The following is a 24,561-nucleotide window of genomic DNA, read 5'->3' on the forward strand; positions in this document are numbered from 1 at the left end:
AAATCTCATATACTGACATAGTGTCATGAAGAAAGGGGATTGAGAAAGTGTAGATTTGGCAAAACATGTCTGGAAGAGTAACAGGCGATCTAACAGGGGACTGGTTGCCCTAGATCAGGGCTATCAGCCGCAAAAATGAGCCCCCCCCCTCGCCCTATCTGACCTATGGATGATACCTCTATTTCTCTTTGAGAAGTATGAGATAAGTGGTCCAGTTAAGCGAGTAATGGGTTTGATTAGCCTGGCAGGTTAAGCAGTGAGCCAAGGTAAGGGATTCAGCTATGCTTTCACTACAGGTTGTGAAAGGGAGAAACAGACTAGAGCCCTGCCTTTTCTAGACCTCCGCTGGCTCTGCCCCACTCAACAACAACCGAGACATGAATGCAAGTCACTTTCAGCAGAACAGTAGACTAATTCTAAATGACGGGTAGCAAAAAGCACAAAATCCCTAATGCTCCCGAGAGGAATCCAGCGAGTTAATCAGGGTGGCCTCTATCCCCCAGCCCAAATCCCATTACTGTCCCTCCCTGGCCTGCTGCTCCAAGCCAGCCAGGCCAGGGGATTGGGCGAGCTGCTCTGATCTGTTGACAAGATTACACAATTACCCATGAGTCCTCGGATTCAGCCTAGAAGGCCATGGCATTCAGGTCACTTCCTTTCTGTGAGCCTGCTTGGCTTTTGCTTTTTTGAGTTTGCTGGAGAACGTGGGTCAGAGTTACTGGCTACTTGAGTGTCGAAATCCTCTAAACAGCTCCCTTCAGGCTGGGGGTGGGAGGGTGAAACGACTTTGTTCCTGATCCCAGAGGGCCACCTGTGTCTGCAGGTTTTTTTTACCAGCTCGTTATCAGTGTAATTGGACCAATTTAACAGCATCTCCCAGCTCTTCACGTGCTCCTGCTTTGAAGAGACGTAGAAACACACTGGCCCTCCAGGACCGAACAGCCCAGCTGAGGGATGCTGGGTGCCAGTCACACGTTGCCAGAACACACCTCCTGCCCTCCTGCCTAGCCACTCGCTCTCCGCATTACTGTGTGGAGTGGGAGAAAAGCACAGGCTCAGTTTGTGTAGTTTCATTCACATGCTTTTCCGGCCTGATCCTGCTCGTATTTGTTCCGCGTTCCTTGGCTCTGGGGTACAGGGCTTCAGTTTCACAGTAAGCCTGCTGTGTGGAAGCAGAAGTAGGTGCCCATGTCCTGTCAGTGCTGCACAAGAAAGCATAACGAACTGTATCGAACAGTCGCATCCCCAGTGTGACCCCAGTGTGACCCCACTGCAGCTCCGGAGGGGGGGATTCTGACACTGGTCCTTCAGTTCCTTCGACTTCTCAGACACTTTGAGCTCACAGAGTGCAAAAAACACCACCAGCCACAAAATGGAGCAGGCACAAACACGTGACCAACGGACAGTTAGACCTGTGCAGGGCCTGATGTAGATGAACTTGGTGTACTATTGAAATACTGTATTAAGACGATTCCATTATGTTTGGGGGCTCTTTTAATCAACTACTGCTATTTTAGACGTCTTTTAAAGATAATTATTTAAGACAAAAAAAACTTCAAATTAAAGCGATTTTGCAAATTAATTGTGCCGGAGGACGATGAAGATGAATAATTCTGCTCTGCACACTTGGGCTCAAAGTCCGAGTTTCCCTCATAAATACTCGCGGCCCCTTTAAATAGTGTCCGAGTTTCCCGAGTTCCGGGAACTTCTATCATTTCAGACGGGACGTCACCGTTTATTTTTCTAAGAGGAAAACTGAAGAAAAATTGATCAGATTTTTTCACGAGCTCTGAACCCAGGCATGCACTGTTAATTGTTCTTAATGAAAACAATAGGTTTCGTGTAGAAAAGTTCTGATTTCTGCGTGAAAGCTTTTTATGTGAATAAGTGGCGCTCGCTGCCTTCACAAATTTTGGAAAGTGAATCCTCTCTGGGTCTAATTTTCTGAAGAACTACAGTTACAATGGCAGGTAAGTAAATATTAAGTGTCACAGCAAGTTTAATATGATGATAACGGCTGCTCTTGAAGCTTGGGAAACAGACGTATAAAAGCCGTTATGTTCAGCTGCGCTGCCTTCTCCACGGATTACTGGTTTTAGAGGAAGGTTGAGTCAGTTTGTTCTGAAAATATTTTTCATCTTTGAAGCGGCCGCTGGAGCTGTTGTGTAACACTGCGCGCAGCAGCGCCGCTCCGCTGTGCAGTAGGACCGCTTGTCTGTAACACTAACAGCCAGCCCAGGTGGTCAAATTCAAGGCGTTTAACCAAATAACGCCTTTTGATAATGTACTGTATCTACGCCCCGCAGGAGTTCGGTGGAGAATGTGTTGTTTTAGTAGGTTCGTTGGTTAACACGCCTGGAAAAACATAAGCAGAAAAAGTTACTTGTAATTTTGTCTGCCACTGCCTTTGGCACTTGTGTTAAACTGTGCCACATATTCTTGTGTGTTTTTGGGGGGTGTTGGGGCAGATCTGGGACTATATATCTATACGAAGTGTTTCAGTGAAGGGAAAGGGGACGGGTCTCCGAAGATGCCGAACTCCAAGTTCTCAGAGAATATGCACTGCACAAATGCGTGGAGGCGTTCTTTCAAATATGTATGTGTATGATGTTTGTAATACCAACATCTTGTGCTGTTAAACCTGATTTCCTGTTTTATTATGCAATAGCGGCTGTATTCTTCGCCTGGTCGCGGTGGTCAAATATCGCCCTCTTCTGCTCTCTAGTGGCTGAACGTTGCCATTGCAGCTTTGAGTTTTCACTTCGTGTCTCCACAAGACAAAAGAGTTGCGTTGCTTCCTAGGACGTTCTGTGTAAAATTCTGCTACAGTTGACCTAAAATGTTGTTTTTCTGTTATTGATTTAAAATTAATAGGAGGTACTTCCTACCCCCCGTCTGTTAACAGTAGACTTCCACTGAGGGTGTTATTGGGAAGGTTTGTGGGGAACATTGGCAGTAAATGTGCTGTGCAGTTTAGTAATCTCAGACATGAAGCAGAAATGAGCTGAGTACAGGAAACCCCACTGTCCCAAGACACCCAGCATTGTCGGTGAAGGTGATAGCCTGTCTACCTTCGTGAAAAGTGTGTAGGATTAATCGGCTACTAGCAGCTAAACCAATGCGATGGGCTGAGGGGCCTCCCTCAATTGTAAACTTTCTGCATGAACAGTCAGTCTGTCTTACACTGCAGTTAATTCAGCTGGCACAGCAGTTTCTCACTCCCCCCCCCCGCCGATCTGCTTGGTGGTGGGGCTGCTCCTCGTCTGTGGTGGGGAAAGTGCTTGGTAAATGTAATTAATTGTAGAAACTTGAAACTCGTTGCTCAGTTTGCTTGGGATGCTTGTGTTCTGTTGGAGCAATGCATGGTTTTGCAAGCTGCAGGCATGGTTCAAATTATGACAAGGCATGGGTTACATTATTCATTATTCTTAAACATGGACATGAGGGTGTTTCAGATACTCTAGGAGATGAGAATTTCAGTTTGATGAAAAGACTGAGCCAGATCTAGCAGTAGAGAATCCTGTGTCACTGGGAGCAAAATTCTGGAATGGAATTTTTCCCAAATTCTTCCTCGGGCTGATTGTTTATTTAATTGCAACCAGGGAGCAGAGGGAGGGGAGCCCAGAAGAGCCAGAGGATTGTCAGTTAAGGCCAGCTGTGGGGGAACCGTGTCACTCTTGAGTGCTGTGGGGGCACCGTGTCACTCGGAGCGCTGTGGGGGCACTGTGTCACCGAGCACTCTGGACTCTGTGCACTCGGAGTGCTGTGGGGGCATTGTGTCACTGAGCACTCTGGACTCTGTGCACTCGGAGCGTTGTGGGGGCACCGTGTCACTCTTGAACTCTGTGGGGGCACTGTGTCACTGAGCACTCTGGACTCTGTGCACTCGAAGCGCTGTGGGGGTACTGTGTCACTTGGCGCACTGTGGGACTCTGACACGGAACCCTCAAGAATTTTCCACTTCATCATATATTGCAGTTAGACTTGTATACATGATATGTGACTCTTTTGAGAAAGCAAGCGATATGTGAAGAAAAATCAAGTAGTTGAGGCTGTTATAGGAAAGCATTAAAGACCATAATGCCTCCACTTTGAGAACGCTACTGCACCCATGGAAGAAACCAGGTGATTGCAGCCTCTATTGGTGGCCTTGCATAAAAGCATCAGGCAGATTAATAGATTCGGGGCGTGCCACCCTTCCCTCCCATTAAATTAACTCCCAGCTGTCCGACGCCCACCAGAATCATGTCTTTTCTGTGTCCAGCGGGGATTGCTAATGAGGTCAGTGATCTGTCGGGCCCGGCGCTGGTCTGGTTCCTCCTGTAGCGGTGTCTCTCTGGGCCAGTTGCCAGCCCATGGGCCTCAGTGCTCCTGGCAGAGTCCGTTCCTGGGGTGTGTCCGTCAGTGGGGTGCTGACAGGGATATTTAGTGGTGCTCTGGAGCTCAGGCTTCTGTTGCACTGCATGACTACACTCAGGCCTTGCTGGCTGTTGGTGTGGTGTAGAAAAAGCCAGCACTGGGGGCATGATGCTCTCAGATTGTCGCCTCATTCCCAGTAAGTCTTCTTGTGCAGGATTAGTTTTTTTTGTAAATGTCTGTAATCTTCTTAAAACCTAGACTTGATTATGCCACCCTGCGTGGAAGTGCATTTAAAACCCAGGGAAGAAGGAAAAGAGAAGAAAGGAAACGCAACATTTCGGCTGTGGAGCCTTCTTCTGGTGTGTTGGGTTGTACTACTGGCTGATAACTGTGAGCTAGCTAACTACTGCGCTTGATAATGTTTTCGAAATACGCATCCTCACTGTATTGCTAAATGACAGAGATTGAGTTATCTGTGTAGATTGTTGTACTTACTGTCCAATGTGACCATAAGATATTGGGTTTTCTGTTCTTATTTTCCGATCAGAGCAAAAGGGCAAAGTTCTGCAAATGTATGCAGCTGTGTTCAAAAATGGCCAAGTTGTGCAAACATAAAGGACCTGCAGTACATAAAGCAGTGTCTTCTTTTTCCAGTCAGGCGGGTGCTGTTCCCCTGTGCTCCAGTGCTGAAAGGGTTAAAGCACTTACGCCCTCCTATTGTTATGATTCCAGACTGACCTCGTCCTCCTGTCAGTCTTCTTGACTGGCGGCACCCTGGCATCCAATGGGATCGCCGTCGTCCGCTTCGGAGGCGGGCCCTGGGCCTGGTGACAGTGTGCTTCTTTCCAGCACAAGAGTCCCCCTCCCCTCACACCGACTCTGCTCCAGAACAAAGACCATGTCTGCCTCGACCGCTGCACACGGTGGGCTGCCGTGCACACAGAGAGCCCGCCTGCCGCAGCACACCAGCCCCCTGTCTGATCCCGACCGCGCTGAACCCGCCGGTCTTCTCCTCCTGATTCGTTCCTCCGGCTCCCGCCGGGAAAAGGGCTGTAGGTGTTGAGACATCGGGTCGAGGAGGCGGGGGCTGCGATTAATCTGGCAGATATCGCTGTGAAGTCTCTTCTCCCCAGCGGCCCGACGGAGCAGGGCAGGCCAGCGCGCTGGGGGAAAAGAGTGGGGGACAGATCTAAACGGACGAATATGAGTTTGTCCTTCCCTTTTTTTTGTCCACTCTCAATTAGCAGTTCACTTTTGTCCTGCAGGGTTTCTGTGTAGGGTTCTCGAGACAGCTTGGCCAAGACGAGAAGCCAGCCTCAGTGCCGCCTGAAGCCGGGTGGAAAAGGCTCAGCCCTGGGCTCTCTAGATGACAGGGCGGTGTGGTAGGGGCGTGCTTCCACAGCCCCTCAGCACGACACTTTATTTATAAATCAGGAATTCCAGGCATGGAAAGTGACATCAAGCCCCTCTGTCTCCCCCCTTCCCTAGAAAGCTCTCGGGTGCTGGAGGCTGTGCTGCTCCTCTCGCTGCTCTGGCTTTTTTTCATTTCAATCGCTCCTTTCTCGTTTGTCTACGCCTTTTTAGCTCGTCGCCGAGACGCTTTTTTTCCCCCCACTTTGTGCTGACTGCTTCTGCGTGCTGCCCTCGCTGGAGTCCTGCCTGGCCGCGCGGCCGTGGCTCTTCGGCTGCCGTTGCGATGCCTGCCACCGCCGCCGCCGCGCTCGCTCGGATTGGTTCTGCAAGGCTGGTTCTGTGGTTGCCAGGGAAACCAAACAGGCTGTGGCCTAGCGGAGCCAGGCAGAGCCGAGGGCTGTCCTGCGAACCTCCCCTGCCTCGCTCAGCCGTCAAGTCGGACGGGGAAGGGAGGAGCTTGCCCCCCTCTAGTAGGAGCAGGGGATTTTCCACCAGTAGGGGCCCTTCCTGCACGTACAGCCCCCTCTGCAGTAAGAGTCCTTTTAGGATCGGCATTCCGCCCGGAGCTGTCACTGCTGCTGCTCTCTCCTCTCCACTCATTCCCCGCCGTGCCTTCTGCAGCTCTGACTCGCCCTCGCCAGGCAGCAGGAGAAAGAGAGGCAGCAAGATGTCATCCAACCCGATCCCCATCAAACAGAAGCCCAAGTCTCCCTTTCGGAAGAGGGCTAGCCTCCAGAACGCCATCTCCCCGGGTGAGTGATGCTGGCTGAGGGGCAGGTGGCAGGGGGCAGGGGTGGTGGAACATCTGGACACTGCTCTGATCCAGATGTGGGGGGCTCTCTGCTGGAAGTATGCAGGCGCACTTGGCAGGCTTGCCTACAGGTTGCTGTGTGCTGTTTTAATGAAAACTCCATTAGTTGGATTTTCTTTTTTTTTATAGATTGCACTTTTATAACAATTTGTTTGATTATATGTAGACATGAATGTGTACTGTACGTGCAGAACGAGGATGAGAGAGCGGTACAGAGCAAAAAATGCGTATTTCCTTCAGTGACAATTGTATATTAGAATTGTCATATGCAAATAGAATTGACTGCACTTTAGTCCCCTCCTGTGTTCCTTAACACTTTGTCATTCAGTCTGTGGGATGAAGGAAAAGCGCTGATGTTTTCTCCTGGTTCGGCTGCAGCAGCATGACTACTGTCAGCCAGCATGTAGGGAGAAGTCCAGGTGATTCTTTTTTTTTTCTGGACATCTTCTGTGAAGGACGGGAGTATGACTTTGAAGTGCCAGACTCCGTGCGAAATTTGCTGTATCTCGTCTGTCCAGAAGCCAGACAGATGCTTTTAACGATATGGTCTTCTTGGACTCTGTGTCGGATCAGCAGACCTGTACACGGCGAGGGCCTGCTCTCTGAGTGGTGGCCAGCAGCTGCATCTGGCTGGAGGGCTGGGAAACGATACTGGAATGAGTGGCGACTAGAACTGGTCTAGGCTGGCAAACGGGTCACCAATGCAGAGTGTAGGCAAGGAGTGAAGACATACACAGCACTGATCTGGCACGTACTGTAGTGGTGTTCGTTCTGCGGTCGAGAGTGTGCGAGTGCTGTGATTTCATGAGTCATTGTCATCGATCCCTTCTGTCACGCATAATAGTGCAAGTCTGAAAAGGTGTGGAGGCTGAATCAGCATGTTATGGGTTCTGTCATGGCCATGTCAACAGATATTTGAGTGTAGGAGTTTAGACAGAAAGCAGGACCAAGGTCTGTCTGTCTCCTGCTGGTCATTCCATGGCTCCTGCAGTGCGATTGGCAGGTGATTGTGGATGATGCGGTTCGTGTCTGAGCGTGCTATTTGGGATGCGGAGCCTGTGCACCCTTATAGAGCAGGAAAGACATGCTAGTGTTTGTAAACACCAGCCCCCCTCCCCTACCCCCCTCAGTAACCGGGCACCCAAGCCACTCTGGATCACCTCTGACACACGAAGCCAGTGTAACCCAGCACCGCGGGCCTGAGGAGAGAGACTCCTGCCCTCGTGCTGCCGCAGTCCAGCAGGGCCCACGTCTCTCTGAACGCTATGGGCGTCCCATCAAGGCTCCAGTTAAGGCTCTGCTTAGTCCAGTGAGGTGGTTTTGAAGGTCATCCTGAAGAACAGGGAAACAGCCCTGGACTCTGATTGACCGCTCTGACAGGAGAGACCCCAGGGGTGCTTCCAGCCCCTGAACGAGCACACCCCTCCAGATGCACAGCAGTCCTGCAGACAGGTGGTAATCTTCACTGCTGATGCACGTCCAGGGTGCCTGCGTGGGTCTCCTAGCAGGCAATTAAAAATTCCTATTGCACAGCGTTGTCTATTCCACGTTATGTTCACAGCTTTAATTACAGGGGTTGTGTGTGTGGGGGAGGCTGTCTGCTGTAAGACCTTTTAAGATGTTGAATTAGCCCTGCCTAGCCATAATAGTTGATTTCTTAAAATGATACTGCAGTGCCAAAGGCTCCTTTAACAGTCTGCCTGCGGCAGTGCATGTTCTCCTGTGCCACTGCCTCTAGGAGAAGAAAGGACACACAAACACACACACCTGTGCTCTAAATACCTACCTGTTACTTGGCTGTCTGCATCAGGCCCTGCAGGAGCTATTGCATACTCCAGTGTTAGTGTCTGCTCTTTTTTGTGCTTAATATTATTCCACCAACAGGACACGTTACCCCACTTTCCAGGCTTTTCATTTTAAAAGCTAACTTTGTCAAAACATTTGACAAACATGATTGCATTCTCAAACGAATTGCCGTGTGATTAGAAAAACAGTATTTTATGTTTTACATTTGAAAGTGACACGTTTACTTAATATCCGCTTAAATATTTGAAAATGTTTAGCAAGATTCCAGGACAGAAAGGCCAGTGTCGCTTTTATCCGTTGTTTTGGAGATTCTGGCATGGGGAGGATGCTTCTGCAGCCCAGCCTGGAAACCAGAGCAGCACTGTTACTAAGCCCCTCGAGACAGGACACTTGTAAATCACAGGGCAAATCGGAAGTCGTTGAAGGACTCAAGGAACAGGACTCCAGTCTGCCACTGAGGGCTGGAGCACCCTCAACGAGGCCTAGAGCCATCTGTGTCAATATCAAAAGGGAAAATGTTTCTGCTTCTAGAAGCCACCTGGCGCACTGTACGTGAGAAGAGAAGTCGAGGTGCTGTTTCTGTGCTCTGTTAGAGTTGGTGTTTATCACCACCACTCGGTGTTTGTCATCTGTAATGTCCCCCTGGATTTCCAGCTCTGCAAAGTTACGCATTAATAGATTTTCAGTCTTTCGATGCTGCTTGCCATTCTTCCATCTCCACACACCGGCCCCCTGCATGGTTCTCTCATAGTAAGGCGAGGGGCATGGAACCTTCCCTGGGTCCTGGCAGAGCAAGACACAGCAGCTGGCACAGCCTGTGGAGAATAGAGCTGCAGAGCAACAGGTGTCTCGATAAATAAGAGCAGCAGCCCCTGCGGACTAGTAACTCAACAGGCCCCACTCCCTAGGGAGAGGTGGGGGGCTGGGACTGCATCGTGTCATTAACCCTTAGCTTTCCAGGGTGTGTTTTCTGGCAGCTTGTATGGTGTCACTCTGACATTTAGGCACAAACAGTGGTAGAGTGGTGCACGTCTTTCACGGTAAAGTGCTGTGATTAACATGTTAAAAAAGAAACCCTCTCGGAGCTATAAACACAATGGGCAGGGCTCTGACATCAGCGCTGCCTGTTCTGGCTCAAGGTTACCTGGAATCTGAGGTGGGATGCGCTGACGTTCCATTGCAGTGCTTTTAAGGCACAGGTTAGCTCTTAAAATGAGCCGTGTGGGATATCTGTCTCAACCAGCAAAGGTAACAGTTCATAGCCCAGAGCCCAGGCTTGGCCCAGAAGTCTAGGGATGTTTCAGCATTGGCAAGCCAAACTGCCAGGTTTGGTATGGTTCATAACCAACTGTGTCCCTTGGTCTGCTGGTAGCCTGTGATCTTGCAGTGCTCTCGGCGAGAGCTGGGCCTGTACCCCCTCCTCTGCCTTCCAGGTGCTGTCAGTTCTGCACTGCACTGGAGGACGTGCTGACCGCACCAACCCAGTGTGGACACAAGGAGTGTGGAGGTGCGCGGGGCTGATCGGGTTCTTGGTGATTCACTCTCAAAAGAAAAATGAGTCTTGTCTCGTTTTTCCAGCGGAGTGTTTCTGCTGCCTTTTGTATCAGCTCAGAGAATTCTGCCGTCCTTCGGCCTGGTTTAGGCCTTTCATCGCCAGCAGGAAGATGGGCCAGCTGTCTCCCTTCTCTCTCTGGGAATAATCTCACGCTCTTGTCTCACGGGCACGCAGGCATGCAGCTCCCTGCCAGCCTCGGTTACTGCCGCACACCGCCTTCTAGGTGAAGTAACAATGGGACAGAAGAGGCGCTTATGTGGGGGCGTTCTAATGTGGTTTATAGTCTCGCTGCATGGTTTTCCAAAGGCTTCATTTAACAAGAGGACTGCTCACTAATTGCTGGTTGTTCTTATGTAATCTGCACCTGCGCCCTGATAAGAGAGCTCAGTTTATAGCTCCTGAACAGTCCTGATTATTCTTCTGTGCAAGGGTCGGGTTCCCAGTAACATGTGCCTGTTCCCTTTTTCATGCCCTGTGCTTCTGTTGTCTGTTGCGGCCCCTCACTATAGCAAACTGACCTCTGCACTCAGCCGGCGATAGGCATGTCTTCTCCAGAGAGCATCTCTCCTGGCGTCCCTCAAGCGCTATGGATACCAGAGAGTCACAACACGTTGACCTTGAGCCCTGATCCTGGCCTCCACCTGTAATCTAAGCAGTGCTCAGATGGGTGTCTGTGATGTTTGCTGTCTCTGGGTTATTTACAGTATTGCTAAGCGTCGTTCATGAGCAGGAGTGAAAGTTGGGCTTTTATCACTGTAGCCATGCTGGTAGTCGCCATGTACTGCCATCTGCTGTTAGGAAAGAAGATGGCACTTTACTTTGTACTCGGGCACAGAAGATGAGTCTGCCTTCAACTGATGATGTCTTTTGTTTTACAGAGAAAATTGAATCGGTCAAAAAGTCGATAGTCATGACAGCTTTTGTTGGAAGGAGATCTCAGTCCCATTTGCCTGTGGGGAGTCTGAGACCCCCTCCCAGCGTTCAGAGGAATTGATTGACTACTGGCTTATCAGGATTGGGGGCTTTAAATCAAGAAATGGATAAGTGCTGTGTCCAGATTTATTAAGAAAATACCCCATGTCCTAGAATGGAAGTGAAGCTTATTTTCCACAGCTATTCCCCAGCGGAAGAGGAATGTTCCTCCTTAGGGACTGCACTGATTGTTTTATCTGCAGAGGTCTCAGTTGTATTTACTCTGTCTGGTCACAAGCACTGAACTCTGTTCCCAGCAACATGGAGCAGACAGAGGACATTTGCTTAGGGCTATGTTGCCATCGTAGATCATGGCTTCATGATTGAATTATTATGTTTTATTGTCCTGAGAACTGATTTGATGTGATCACCCTGTGGGTAAACTCTGCCACATGGGGATGATTGAGTTTTTACTGTAATTCAATTTGTTCTGTGTATTCAGGTACCTAAAGGGCAGCACTATGGAGGAGTGGTCAGGGCAGTGCAGGGATGTCAGATCTGGGGTGAGACTCTGGCATTGTACCCTTGAGATTCAGTACTTGTACTCATATAGCTCCTGCTAATGACCTTCTGTTCGCATGTCTGCAAATCACCGTTGTAAATAAGATTTCCTTCTTGCTTTTCTTACGTGGTAAAATAAAGAAATAATGAATGTTGCTCTCCTTTCTTGAAGCTGTTGCACTTTGTCAGTTGCCCACTAGAGGGAGTACAGTACAAGCTGGTCCTGTTGTGCAATGCAGGGTACAAAGTGCAGACAGTGGTAGCAGGTTTTTTTTACGATGAAGCAAAGCCTAAGCCTCGCCATGAGAACATGGAAAAGGCGATGCTGCATTTCTAAATATAAATTCTTGAGTGATAGGTGTGGAAGGTTAAAAAGAGACGTGGGATTTACGAGGACTTTGGCTTTGTGCTAGGTGGGATTTTGGCCGATGCGGCCTCTGGGTACCAGTCCTGGAATCAGTATCAATGATCAGTGTGTGTAACTGGATGCCTCCGTAGTTTTCTGACCATGCTCGTCCCGTAATCTTTAGCTCTAAGCCTGTCTCTGCTGCCCTAAATTCTCCTATTTATAAGTTCTTATAAATAGGAGAGTTTTCATACTTGTTGACTGACAGTTCAGTGCAGGATCGTTTCTCCCACTCATGGAGTGTGGTGGGTGCCGTAGTGTCTATGGTCTTTTTTGAAAGCCTAGAAATGTGGGAATTGGGAAATCTAGGACCCGTATGGGCTGCGACCCTGCATGGTGCACTGAAGTAAGTGACCAGAATGTGGACTGTTTGTACCGGCACTGGTTTTCCTGCCCTCATGCAGTAGGTGTTTCGGCATCGTTAAACATGACTAGGCTATTGTATTTTAGCTGATGTTTTGTTCAGCGGCCTGTCAGACACATTTATGTTTTCTACAACTGAGTGGAATTGGTTAAAATGGACGCATTGCAACAAACAAACAAGACAGGTTGCAACAGAAACAAAGAAAAACAAGTACTCTTAGCATGAGCCTCCCAGGATCCAGAGGTATATAAAGCAAATTCTTGTAAGTCAGCCCCCTTCCAGGTGCTCTATATTGCATACTTGTTACCTCATACCTCATATTCGTACCTTAACCTCATAAAGGGTGACATGAGCTCTGAAAGGAACTTGTTTACATTTCAGCTGAACAAGTGTGAGTGGTCCAAAACCCTGTGGTTCTCAAAGCCCCCAGTGGGTCATGCTGTCATGAGCTGGGAGTCCTGTTGACATCCCGCTTGTTTGTGTGTATGTGGGGGGGGGGGGCTGTGTGCTCTAAATCGAGCCCTGGTCCCAGAAGTGTCCATGTGTTGGTGCCCTGAAATAAGCTGCAGAAATACTGCTTGATAAATACCTCATGAATCATGGCAGAGGTGCTGAGAGCTGAGCTTTCCTCGCCGGGGAGAGGCTGTGTGGCGTGTGCTCTGGAGCTCGGCTCAGGCGACCCTGCCGTTGGGATCACACTGCTCTTTTCCGTGTCAAGCACCGTTAGAGGGGGGTAGCCATTTCAAAAGAGTCAAGCATGCCTTCTTTTTCAAGTTAACTTGGTTAGGTCCTGACGCTTAGTGTTACAGTAGAAGGCACAGCGCAATAATAAACCTGTTGTTACTGTGTTCTGGGTGTTAGCATGTGACATTGTGAGCAGTGCACCACATTAGCCGAAATCCGCCAGATTTGCTTGGTATTGTTACAGATTACAGCAGTCTGACTTGCACTTTACACAGAACTGCAGATTGGAAGATACTGTTGTCATGTGCCTTTCTAAAAGCAAGTTCGTTCTTTTTCTGAATGCAGTTTGTGTATTAACCCCCCCCTCCCTGCTCCAGTCTCTGTCTCTATCTGTGTTTACGTAAGGGTGAGTGAGCTTTTTGATAAACAAGGAGTCACAATGCAGGACGTCTGATAGTGCTTCCAGCGAGGGAGCCGTGGAGAGGATTTGGCGAGCGATTGCTGCTGATCCTTACAGGCACGGATCGGTGTGGGAGCGTCGCTGTGGGCGTCTGTTTTGAAACACTGTGTTGGTGCCCGCTCCTTTCTGTGCTTTGTCCTGCCCCCCCCCCCCACTCCCCAGCCTCAGGTGAGCCGAGCCATTTTCTGACCCCCCCACCCCAGTCTCCCCCCTCCCGGCCGCGGTGCTCAAACAGAGGAGCCGCTGTGGAAGAAGGGGGAAGGGTGGCCCTCGCTGTTTTGAGAGCGCTCCTGGAGTCGGGATCCCAGGGTGATAAAAACCTGTGGGCTAAGCAAAAACACTCCCGCTGAGAGTCCGGGGAGTCTCCTGACACTGCTGGGGTAAACAGCAGGAGCAGTCCCACGCAGGACCAGGCTCCTGAGCAGAATGTGTTCCTCTTGTTTTTAAAAAAAGGTTCCTCCAGGCTACCAGCCCTTCTGTCAAAACCAGCTCCCTGGTTCTCCTCCAGAAACCAGGATGGATGAGGGTGTTGGAGCAATTAGATGCTAGAGATCTGGATGGGCCTTATGGCCGCCCGTCTCTCGTTTGTTTGCTGTCTTGGGTATGTCCTTACTTAATGGAAAAATATACTGCACCTGCTGGTGAATAACCTCAGTTCACTGGTTCAGGACTCCCATAGGCTAGCTCACCACAGGCGGCTGTCACCTTTCCCATGGATTTACTGAGATTGCACTGTACTTGACTACTTGGAACCCTCCAGGCCACATAAAACACGCACATAGGAGCTTGTTTACCACAGTGCACACCTCCTTCCTGAAAGCAGGAGACAGGCATCTGGTGAAACAGTTCAACACACATCTAACATCTTGTATTGTCTTATATGAAGATCTATGTGAAGAGAACGCTTAGGTGTGGCCTATTCATTTGAGGAGTGTTGCACATCAGTACCTTGTAATTTAGATCATCTAGCTATGAAAATAAAAACATTATAAAATGGGCAGAAATAGGCCTCAGTTTTAAAATGCAGTCTTGGCACATCTCACAGCAAAATTATAGTGCTGATGTTTTTTTTTCTATAAGTAGTCTATAATTTCCATATAGACATAAGAAAACCCAGAGATGAGACTGCTCTCTGGACAGGAACCAAAACGGTAGTAAGAGCAATGCTGCTCTTGGGCTCTGTGGCCCGGTAGGGTGTTAGGACGTCTGAAGGTCCTGTGGATCTGACTGTGTTCCAGTGAGGCATGGCGGGGTTACAGCATGTTTACCACAGTGCACGCCTCCTTCCTGAATGCAGGAGACAGGCATCTTGTCAGCCTCTGACTGCCATCCTGATTATTCCTGCTGTTGTAAACTAGTGTGCGGTTTGTCTGACGCAGCACAGGGAGGAATGTCTGAAGGGGAGAATGGAGAAAGCGCGCAGCCATCTCCACCGAAACACGCGGCCTGCCCCGTCTCCACCGAAACACGCGGCCTGCCCCGTCTCCACAAAGAGCGCGCAGCCATCTCCACCGAAACACGCAGCCTGCCCCGTCTCCACAAAGAGCGCGCAGCCATCTCCACCGAAACACGCAGCCTGCCCCGTCTCCACAGAGACACGCGGCCTGCCCCGTCTCCACCGAAACACGCGGCCTGCCCCGTCTCCACCGAAACACGCGGCCTGCCCCGTCTCCACCGAAACACGCGGCCTGCCCCGTCTCCACAGAGAGCGCGTAGCCATCTCCACAGAGACACGCGGCCTGCCCCGTCTCCACAGAGACACGCGGCCTGCCCCGTCTCCACAGAGACACGCGGCCTGCCCCGTCTCCACAGAGACACGCGGCCTGCCCCGTCTCCACCGAAACAACGGCCTGCCCCGTCTCCACAGAGAGCGCGTAGCCATCTCCACAGAGACACGCGGCCTGCCCCGTCTCCACAGAGACACGCGGCCTGCCCCGTCTCCACAGAGACACGCGGCCTGCCCCGTCTCCACAGAGACACGCGGCCTGCCCCGTCTCCACAGAGACACGCGGCCTGCCCCGTCTCCACAGAGACACGCGGCCTGCCCCGTCTCCACAGAGACACGCGGCCTGCCCCGTCTCCACAGAGAGCGCGTAGCCATCTCCACAGAGACACGCCGCCTGCCCCGTCTCCACAGAGACACGCCGCCTGCCCCGTCTCCACAGAGACACGCCGCCTGCCCCGTCTCCACAGAGACACGCGGCCTGCCCCGTCTCCACAGAGACACGCGGCCTGCCCCGTCTCCACAGAGACACACGGCCTGCCCCGTCTCCACAGAGAGCGCGCAGCCGTCTCCACAGAGACACGCGGCCTGCCCCGTCTCCACAGAGACACGCGGCCTGCCCCGTCTCCACAGAGACACGCGGCCTGCCCCGTCTCCACAGAGACACGCGGCCTGCCCCGTCTCCACAGAGACACGCGGCCTGCCCCGTCTCCACAGAGACACGCGGCCTGCCCCGTCTCCACAGAGACACGCGGCCTGCCCCGTCTCCACCGAGGGCTGAAGCTGTGAGGGGCTGGCTGGCTGTTGACTTAAGTTGCTGTGAAATACTGTCCATATCCTCTGTCGCCCCCTGGCAGTGTCTGATCTGTCTTGAAAGTAAAAGGGGTTTTGAAGGTTGAAGAGGTTGGCCAGTGTGCCTGTGAGAGTCAAGGGGAGAGTCATCACTGTTTGGCCCTAAATGAGTTGTGTTGAGGGAGACTATGAGCCTTCACTCTCCCTGTCCATGAAAACTGTCCATTTTTGGCACAGAAAACAAGTGAGGGAGGTCTAACACTTCGTCAGTATTGGTAAACATGGCGCCAGTGTATGTCCAGCATGCATGGCCAGAGGATCAGGACCTGTGTTATTAAATAGCATTGCGCCTGGAGTTTCAGGTTTTCTCTGGTCATGTTTGCTTTCCGTTACTGAGGCAACCGGCTGGGCTTCTGCGTGTTTTCTCTTTTATATATAGTTTCTGCCAGCATTGTCAAAAGCCTTGCCTTTCGTGGCTCGGAGTGTGTTGAGGTTCGCAGTCCATTTTCTCGGAGATGGGATCCAGCCTGATTTCCGCTCCCCACCCGTTACCTCTTCCTCTCCTTGAGGGAAGTAGATGGGAAGCAGATGGCACGCCGTTCTTCCTCGTGGTCTGGATTAATTGCTGCGGTTGCCAGTTTGCTTCTTGTCACCCAGTTCACACTGAACAGGAGATTCCCAGAACAGAAAGGAGAGATCAGGATGGGCTTTTACTGGTGTGACTTATGCAGTTAGTGAAGTGTGTCAGAAAAAAGAGCACAGACATATGACACATCTCACATACCTGGTGATCAGAGCTGGGAAAGGTGGATGGCAGCAGACAGTCTGAGAGAGACAGGGTGGTGGTAAGGAGTGATGAGTAATGAGAAGAGCTATACCCAGAAATGTTTGCTGAGCAGGAATAAAAATACAGAAATATATTGAAACACATTGCAAGCCACACTTCCCCTAGTTATTCCACCAAATGTGTGTGTTGGGGTTTTCATTTAGTGTCTGTCTGTGTGATTTCAAAAACATAAAAATAAATGAAAGCATCTCTGGCTCAAAGAAAGGCCAGGCAGAGACCATTGCCTGCCTGCCTAAGAGATAATACTAAGTTGAAGACTGCAGGATGGAAGGGAGGACTGGGATGATGGTGGGGGGAGGGTTGCAGAAGCAGGGCCCTCTCTATCCCTCTGGCAAGGACAGCGCATCATTGACTATGACATGCAACCACCCCCCAGCAGTCTGTGGCGAGTGGTACGGCCCACCTCGGAGTCAGAGGTATTTAAATCTGGAGCCGTCAGCCCCTGCTGCCAGTGCAGACGCAGCCGGCACCAGGAAGAGGAGGAAGTGCTGAAGTGGCGCGTGCTGCCTGCCAGCCTGCGTGCGTGTGTGTGAACTTGTTTGTGTGTTTTGTGCCTTCTTATTTGTTTTATTTGTTTGCATCGTCCAAAGACAGAGGCTGTTTTTGGGGGGCATGCTCCAGTGTATAAAAGGACCCCAGGATTTCACACAGCCCCCTGGACGCAGAGAGAGGTACAGTATATTGCAGATGTCTGCTTGTGTATCTAGCTGTGTATCAGAAAAAAGGGTGAAATTAAAAAAAAAGCGTTACATGATTATGCCTTCCTTCTGCTGTGTTCTGCCTGCTTGAACCAGCAATTCCCCAGTGAATGAGCCTGTGTGAGAGAGAGAGTGTTAATAAGCTGCTGCATTGCCAGTCTGTCGTATGTCTTGGTGCGCGGTGTTGCAGCTGTGTACCGGGGAGGTTGATCAATAGACCTGCGAGTGGAGCAGTGCTGACAGCGCAGTTACAGAGCGGAGCACAGTGCCGTCTTGGAGGGGCATAACTTGGGAGGGGACTGAAAAAGTAGGGAAGGAGGCTGGTGTCCCCTGAGATCTCCAGCTCCAAGTCTCCTGGCTGCTGTGTCTCTCCAGGGTGAGGCCTGCAGCCAGTATAATGAATGGGTCTTGTGCCAGAGGAGGCCAGGCTGGACTCACTGCCCTGGCACGAGAGTCCAGTGGTGCAACATGGCAGAAACAGAGCAAACACAAGACACCAGTGTGGTCCAGGATGCAGGGCTCTGCTAATGTCAGGACACCAATTGTGGGAAGCACTGGTAAAACTGTGTGTAAATTAACTCATTCTTCACAAAGTTTGTCCACTTCGCTCTTAAGGATGGTATTATATGTGGGCACTTTCTCTGGGACAAGAGAACGATTCCAGCTGAATTTGGCACAAGCCCTTCTGTTTTTGTAGTGTAGTACCGCTCTCTGGAGTAGAAGGGTGGAGGTGGTCGCTGTTCTCTGCCCCAGGCTGCTGGTGCACCAGGGCCAAGAGCCACTAGCCTGTCCAGGGAGCTGCCTGTGATCCTTAAGGACCGACTTTTAACTGAAGAGGGTCTCCAGCTCTCCTCCTGTACAGACCCAGTCCTGTAAGTTTTATTGGCCACCATTAAATCAGCAATTTCTTAATTTAATTGTGACCAGATGTACTGCAAGTGATTTGTTAAATTAAATATACACATGCAAAATAATTTTAAAACAGAAACTGGCAGCCCCCCGTGACCAATGTTCCCTTAATTGAGCCCATTACAGTACTGGCTTATTTGATCCAACACTTACAAGCATCCTGTCTTTAATAATGGTGAATGAGGGTGGCCTGTATGTGCTGGATGGTGGCTCTACAGGAACAGGAGTGGAGGTGCATGTTGGAGCGGTTTTCCTCTCTACCTCTGCTGTTTCTTCTGTGTTCATTTCATATGACCTCCTTGTCTACTTTATGTACACAGTAATTAAGTAAATGCCACTTATAGCGTAAATGGTGGTGTCAGTTGCAGGATTTGCGTCTGTTTTCAGAGTGGTGGTTTGTACAGAAAAGCACTTCGGTCCTGATCGGTTTAAAAGCTCATTATCCAGCAGAGTGCGCTGTTCTGTAGGGGGGTTTACTCTGCTGTCCACTCTCTGGCAGGGGTAGGGGTGTCAGGACAGGCCCATGGCAAGCTGGGAAAGATGGGGCAGCACGTGTGTGGAAAATGCCACAGTAACCCACAGCCGTAGGGCGACGCACACAGGGCTGGACTGGCTATACCAGGCCGACGTGTTCTGTGTTGTTTTTAGAGTCTTACTCTCCTGGTGAGCAGCAACGACTGAAGTGTAGTACTTCACTCAGATGGGTTCCAGTTCATCACTGTAGTTTACAATTTCCCGATATATGGTATAATAAAGGAATAAAGAACAAGGTGGAGTGGTACAGTACGTGTCTATAATTCCTCTGACTGTGGAGGGAAAGTGATTTTGGGTGTGTGCTGTGCCTGTGCTTAGCAGATATCCCTCTTAAGAGATATCCTAGATATTAATATATGGATACATTCAGTGAATGAAGAAGATAAGAGAAGAAAGTGACATTAAATCATAAACTTACAATGTTTCAGGGTAGCGATGTTAGTCTGCAGGAGCAGCATTCAGCTCTGCTGTCAGTTCTATAATTAAGCATTTGCAGGAGGAAAACATAGCTTCCTTTGAAAATTATTAAAGTATTTAATTGATTAATTGGTTGACTGTTGGATAATTGGTTAAAATTAAAACTCTGTTAGTCATTAGCCATGTAACAATATATAGGGATTTGGCAGCTTGGAAGCATATTTCGTGTTATTGATTAATATTCAAACAACAGCTCATTTGTTCAGAACCAGTTCATTAAGCTGTTTGTGGTGGTTTGACATTAGGAATGTGACTTTCTCCAACACTTCTGGAAGAGCGACCAGCACTTCGGGGCTGCCCTCTGCATTGCTCGGCTCACCCTGAGTTACAGTGGGTCAGCCGCCTGTGATCTCAGCACCTGCGGCTGACACTGAAGGACAGCTATACAGACTTTGGGGATTGCTAGTGGTGCAGATGAGTGTTTTCCTTTTCTTGCAAAAAACCCCTCTGTTGGGATTAGCAGTTTCTTATCTGATCAGCTCTTACAGAGTACAGAGTGAAAGAAAATGGTGCAAAGCCAGATTCAGGGCGGAGGAGGGTCTCCTCACGGTAACAAGTAATAGGTTTATTCCATGCTAAAAAGAGAAGAGAGGAAACAACGTTTCGGCTGTGGAGCCTTCTTCGGGTGCCCTCCTCACGTTCTTGTTGGGACAGAAGCGTGGTTTTTGTGCACAACCAGAGATCTGGGACACTCTGTCCTGGTGCCCTGCCTCCAGATCAGCCTGTGCCTTCAGTCCATCCAGCTGTTTGGTTATATAAGTAAAGTCTCAGTCTGGAGAGCTAGCTGTGCACATCCTGCAGTGTAGTGAATGACTGAGGGAGGATTCTTCGCCTGCGTTTGGTCAGGCATGCCAGCTCTGCTCCAGTGTCCTGTCAGCTTTGTGGGAGCTCTGCCCATGCCTCCGTGCCTGCTCTAATTGCAGTATTAATTGTGACGGGGCCCCATTGCCTCAGTTTCCTGTCATTCCCTGTCCCTGCGGGGGACTCGGTGGTATGAGGGACGTGTTCCATGCCCATGTAGCTCCTCCACATGCACTGGGGAGCAGGCCAGAGGCTGTGGAAGAGATTGGACCACCCTGGAGGTAAACCTGCTGCCCCCTGCCTGACTCAGGTTGGCCATTGGTAGGGCTCTGTGACCTTTGACCCTCTTGATTAGTCATGTGATGTGGCATGCTGTATATACATGATTTCATCCCATGAAAAAGGGCTCCTTGTCCATACTAATGGATTAAATTTAAAATGCTATGATTGTATCATAGTGCAGCAGTATCTGTTTTGCAGGTTTCTAGACAGATTCTGGACCTCTTGTTCAGGGTGGGTTGGAGGTGGGGGAGTGAAAGAGATTTGGTATTTGTGAAAAGAGGTTTACATGCCCTAAACAAGAGTAAATCCATTGGTGGTGTTCTCTGCTGCTGCCAAAAACAGGGCCACAGTGTGTAAAATGAAATGTCTTTCTTCCTTTTTTTCTGCAAAGTTTGCCCTGTTCTTCTGTAACAAAGCAGCAAAAGCCAAACAAACAGACAAGCAGTTGGATGTACAGTAAGAGTAGACCAAATGGCTGTTGTTGTCTTTGCTGCTGGCTGCTCTCCAGCTGGGCTGTGCCAGTGTGCTGCCGGTGCCCTGGACAGACCTGAGTTGTCCCCTTTCCAGGGCTAATATCCTAGTGCCCACTTTCTTCCACTGCATGCCAGCTGGCGAGTCAGTATTTCCAGGGAAACAGGTCAGACTTCCATTGTGTGCAGCTGTGACATGTTCCAGATGTTGCAAGCTGCTCAGACTATAGCCACAAAGGCCAGGAGTAGTTACTTTAACTCCTGGACTATTGGTTTAGCTTCATGTGGCAGGTGTTTAGGGCAAATTTCTTAAAAACAAGGCAAGAAATTGAAAATGGCCATCAGCAGGTGCTGGTATAGAACACAACCCCAAATGGATCAGACTACTGTGTGGTGGGACTCTGTCCTGCACTCCTGATTCCTGTGTGGAGTGAGGGTGTGTGGGTCGATTGTCAACAGGAAGGATCTGCACTGGACTTTAATCCATCAAAGAGCAAAGTAAACATATGCTGCTCAAAGAACCTGACAAGTATTAAACCATATGCATGTTAAGACTAGACAGGTTTGGGTCCTGAAAAGCATGTCTTATCCCTTCAACCATTCCAGAAATACAGGTGTATGTGGAGACTGGGTTCTGCTTCTTAACTGTTTTCTTTCAGTTTTCTTTCACCAATCTGTGATGGCTGGATTCTCTTTTGCTGGTGCCGTGATCTTCTACTCTATATCCTTCAGGCCTGGCTGGTCCCAGACATCTGTTTCCAGCAGGTTGGAGAGGAGACAGCCGTTCCCTCCTGTCTCCTGTCATAGTCTGCTGTGCGCAGGACGGTAGTGGGGGGGGGGTCTGTCTCCCACCCTGGAGCTGTGGGGTTTTTTCCAACCCTTGTAAGACTTGTGGTACACCATTGTACAAACAGGGTATAGCATTGGAAACCACAATACACAGCGAGGAATGAATTCTGTGCTCTGTCCTATAACCCAGAAGTACTATGAGGTAAATTAAAGGGAGTGCACGTTTTTAGTTAGAAGGCTGAGAAAAATCAGGCTGTCCTTTGTTTTTGTGATGTCCTCTCTTGCTCTCTATCCTTTTGCTGTTTCTTTGCATTTATGCACAAGGCTATGTGCATGACAGTCAGTCAGAACAGCAGCTGATGCGAAACGTAACAGGCGATGCTGGTTGACACTCAAGGCTGCCCTGGCTGTTAGTGCAGAGTGCTGTGTTGTTGCTCTCTGAGGTCCAGGCCCTGGAGCTGCTGTCTGACTCTGTCGCCCGAGCAGCAAGGGGGCACACTGGCGAGATTGAAGGGAAAAACGTGCCTGACAGCTGGCGGACAGGAGCTGCCAGAGTTGCTCAGCCAGGCGAGACCAGAGGAGAGCTTCCTCACTGTGCAGCACTGCCTGAAAACACCAAAGAAGTCTGGAGGTGGGCTTGCGCACCTGCAGTCCAGGGAACTGGACCAGCACGGACTTGCTGATGTGGGTGCAGATGGGTGAGCGAGCCTTGAACCCGGCACTGTTTACATCTTTGGAAGCATCTGAGTGAAGTTCCTTGCTCAACAGCTGTGTCCCATCTCCCACCCAGGATCTGAAACCACTTCCTTCCAGTTCGGACTCCAGAGGCTAGATGACTCCAGTGCAGCACTCTGTAGTAACCCAAACCCTCCCACCCCCACAGCTTACATCCATCAGTTTGGTGCCATACACTTTGTTACACATTATTGTTTTGTCTTTTTCATTTTCCACCCCTTTCAGAACTGCCAGTTGTCTTTCTGTCCTGTCTGCGCTGCGTAGCGATGCTGTGCCAGTGGTGCCACAGCGCCTGAGGACGTCCTGGTCACAGCTGGCAGGGGACAGGGCCCCCGGTGTGCAGCACACGTCTGCAGCCTGCGATATCCTGGCAACCAGGAAAACAGGCCGTGTTCACAAAGCCTCTTACCACCCCATCTCTTCTCATTAAAGCCTCTGTAAATGACCTCAGAAAGGCTCCTTGTCTCGCTGAGTCTTTCCCATATTTACCCACAGTTACCTGAGCTGGGCAGATGAGTAATAAAGCGCTCCCTGGAGCCTGTCTGCCAGGATTAATTACACTCAGAAGCACTAAATGATCTGCCCTTTCCACTTTCCGCACGTCCTGCCTCCTGAGTGTCTATGGCGCACGCAGCCACTGAATGCCTGGCGCTGTGTAAACCAGCTTCCTGCTCCGAGCTGGCGAGGGAAGCGCCTCGCTCATCCCCACCTGATAGCTCTTCCTGTGGCTTCGCGGGACACGACGCCGAGCACGCAAGTCAGCAGCGTCCGCCGTGGCCCGGCCCCCTGCACAGGGCTGATGTGTGTGTCTTGTGGGGTGGGACGCAGTAGATTCAGGGCGGTTCGCCTTCTCCACTGGAAAAACGGGACTCGGTGGCGTCTGGAGCAGCTCGCCCTTCACGCGGGGGGCGTGCCGGCAGGTGTGTGGCTCTGAGGTCAGCAGAACGAGCTGCCAGCCGCAGGTGCGCGACACAAAATCTCTTCCTTTTGCTTCTCACCTGCATTTTGCTTTACGAGTGATGGCAGCGTTTGTGTTGTTGCCAAGTTTCTAGTGGGTGGGGAACACTTTCCTCTCTTTTCCCTCCATCTCCCTCTTGATTTGGGAGCAGACGTGACTGTGAAAGGATGTCCAGGGAGTGTTTCTGGTTAGATGACTGGTCTCGGGCTGCAGGGCGGGCGAGACCGTGCGACATGTTGAGAACAAACCAGCCTCTGAGCCACTTAAGTGCCACTAAGTGATCATCTGTGCCACTGAGCTGTGCAACACGGAGCTGAGTGCTCAGGTGAAGATGCAGTCGCTCTAACCTTATTTATCAGTCCAGCTGCATATAATCACACAAGGACGTGGCATTTAATGAGAAGCCTTTAAAGACATTAATTCCACACTTCTGGCCACTGCACAAGCTCGCTGGCCTCGTGACATTATTCTGGATTTGTCCGTTTCAGTGCACCCAGGACAATTTCTGAAGCTCCAGCTCGTCTGTTTGCATGATATCTGCTTAGCCAGTGACTAGCTCACTCTGGGAGACTGGGATTTAGTTTAATGAGAGTGTTCTTGGAGCTCTGGGTCTCTTCTGAGCTGTTCGTCTGGTTGTCCAGTCCTTCTAATCTACCCCTTAAAACCATCGTAGCTTGCTGTAGCTGGTGTAGTGGGACGCATTGGAATCGTGGTAGAACCAGGGAGAGGCATATGGAGGAACCGTGAAGCTGCTGTTTGAACAAAACCAGTGTTTCCTTGTGTGTGGCGGTCAGCTGGATGCAGCTTCGTCCGTTTTCCCGGGCTGGTGCTCAGCGCTTGGCGAGTTCCCTCAGCTGTGATGAGAGCTGCTGACGGCCGCGCACACAGGCCACCTGCTGGTCGCTGCGTGCATTGCTAGAGTTACTGCTGTAACGACAGAGTGGCTTTGAGATGTGAATCAGGATGCTTCTTATATTTCATGACAGAAGCCATGGCTGGAGCATGGGAGTAGGGCTGTGCGTGTTTATGAAAGTTTTATCAGTGTCCTGAATAATTCAGAAGCAGCAGGAGGGCTGAGTGAAGGAGCAGTAATGTCCCCCTGTATGCCTCGGCTGGCAGGGCGTCCAGTCCTGAGTGGATGGGGCGGATTGAAGCCCAACTCGAGGTGGCCCTGGCTGCCCCTGTGAGTGTTCTGTCTGGACTAGTGGCTTGGTT

The 24,561-nt window shown here is 50.4% G+C and overlaps 1 protein-coding gene across 6 annotated transcripts in view; it reads left to right on the plus strand.

The window, feature by feature from the left end:
• Nucleotides 1–1,701: 1,701 nt before the first annotated feature.
• Nucleotides 1,702–24,561, plus strand: part of ampd2b (adenosine monophosphate deaminase 2b) — a 45,740-nt gene continuing 22,880 nt past the window's right edge. For 2 of the 6 annotated variants that reach the window (XM_088640550.1, XM_088640551.1), the window contains exon 1: nucleotides 5,944–6,524. In XM_088640550.1, coding sequence (XP_088496676.1) covers nucleotides 6,056–6,524 — 469 coding nt within the window. In that variant the 5' untranslated portion in view covers nucleotides 5,944–6,055. Of the gene's footprint in view, nucleotides 1,971–5,943; nucleotides 6,525–17,139; nucleotides 17,365–24,561 lie in introns of those variants that run through there. The other 4 variants (XM_088640552.1, XM_088640553.1, XM_088640554.1 and 1 more) reach the window with 4 other exon arrangements.

Source organism: Lepisosteus platostomus, chromosome 7, assembly GCF_059453375.1.
Source record: "Lepisosteus platostomus isolate fLepPlt1 chromosome 7, fLepPlt1.hap1, whole genome shotgun sequence".
Taxonomy (NCBI): Eukaryota; Metazoa; Chordata; class Actinopteri; order Semionotiformes; family Lepisosteidae; genus Lepisosteus; species Lepisosteus platostomus.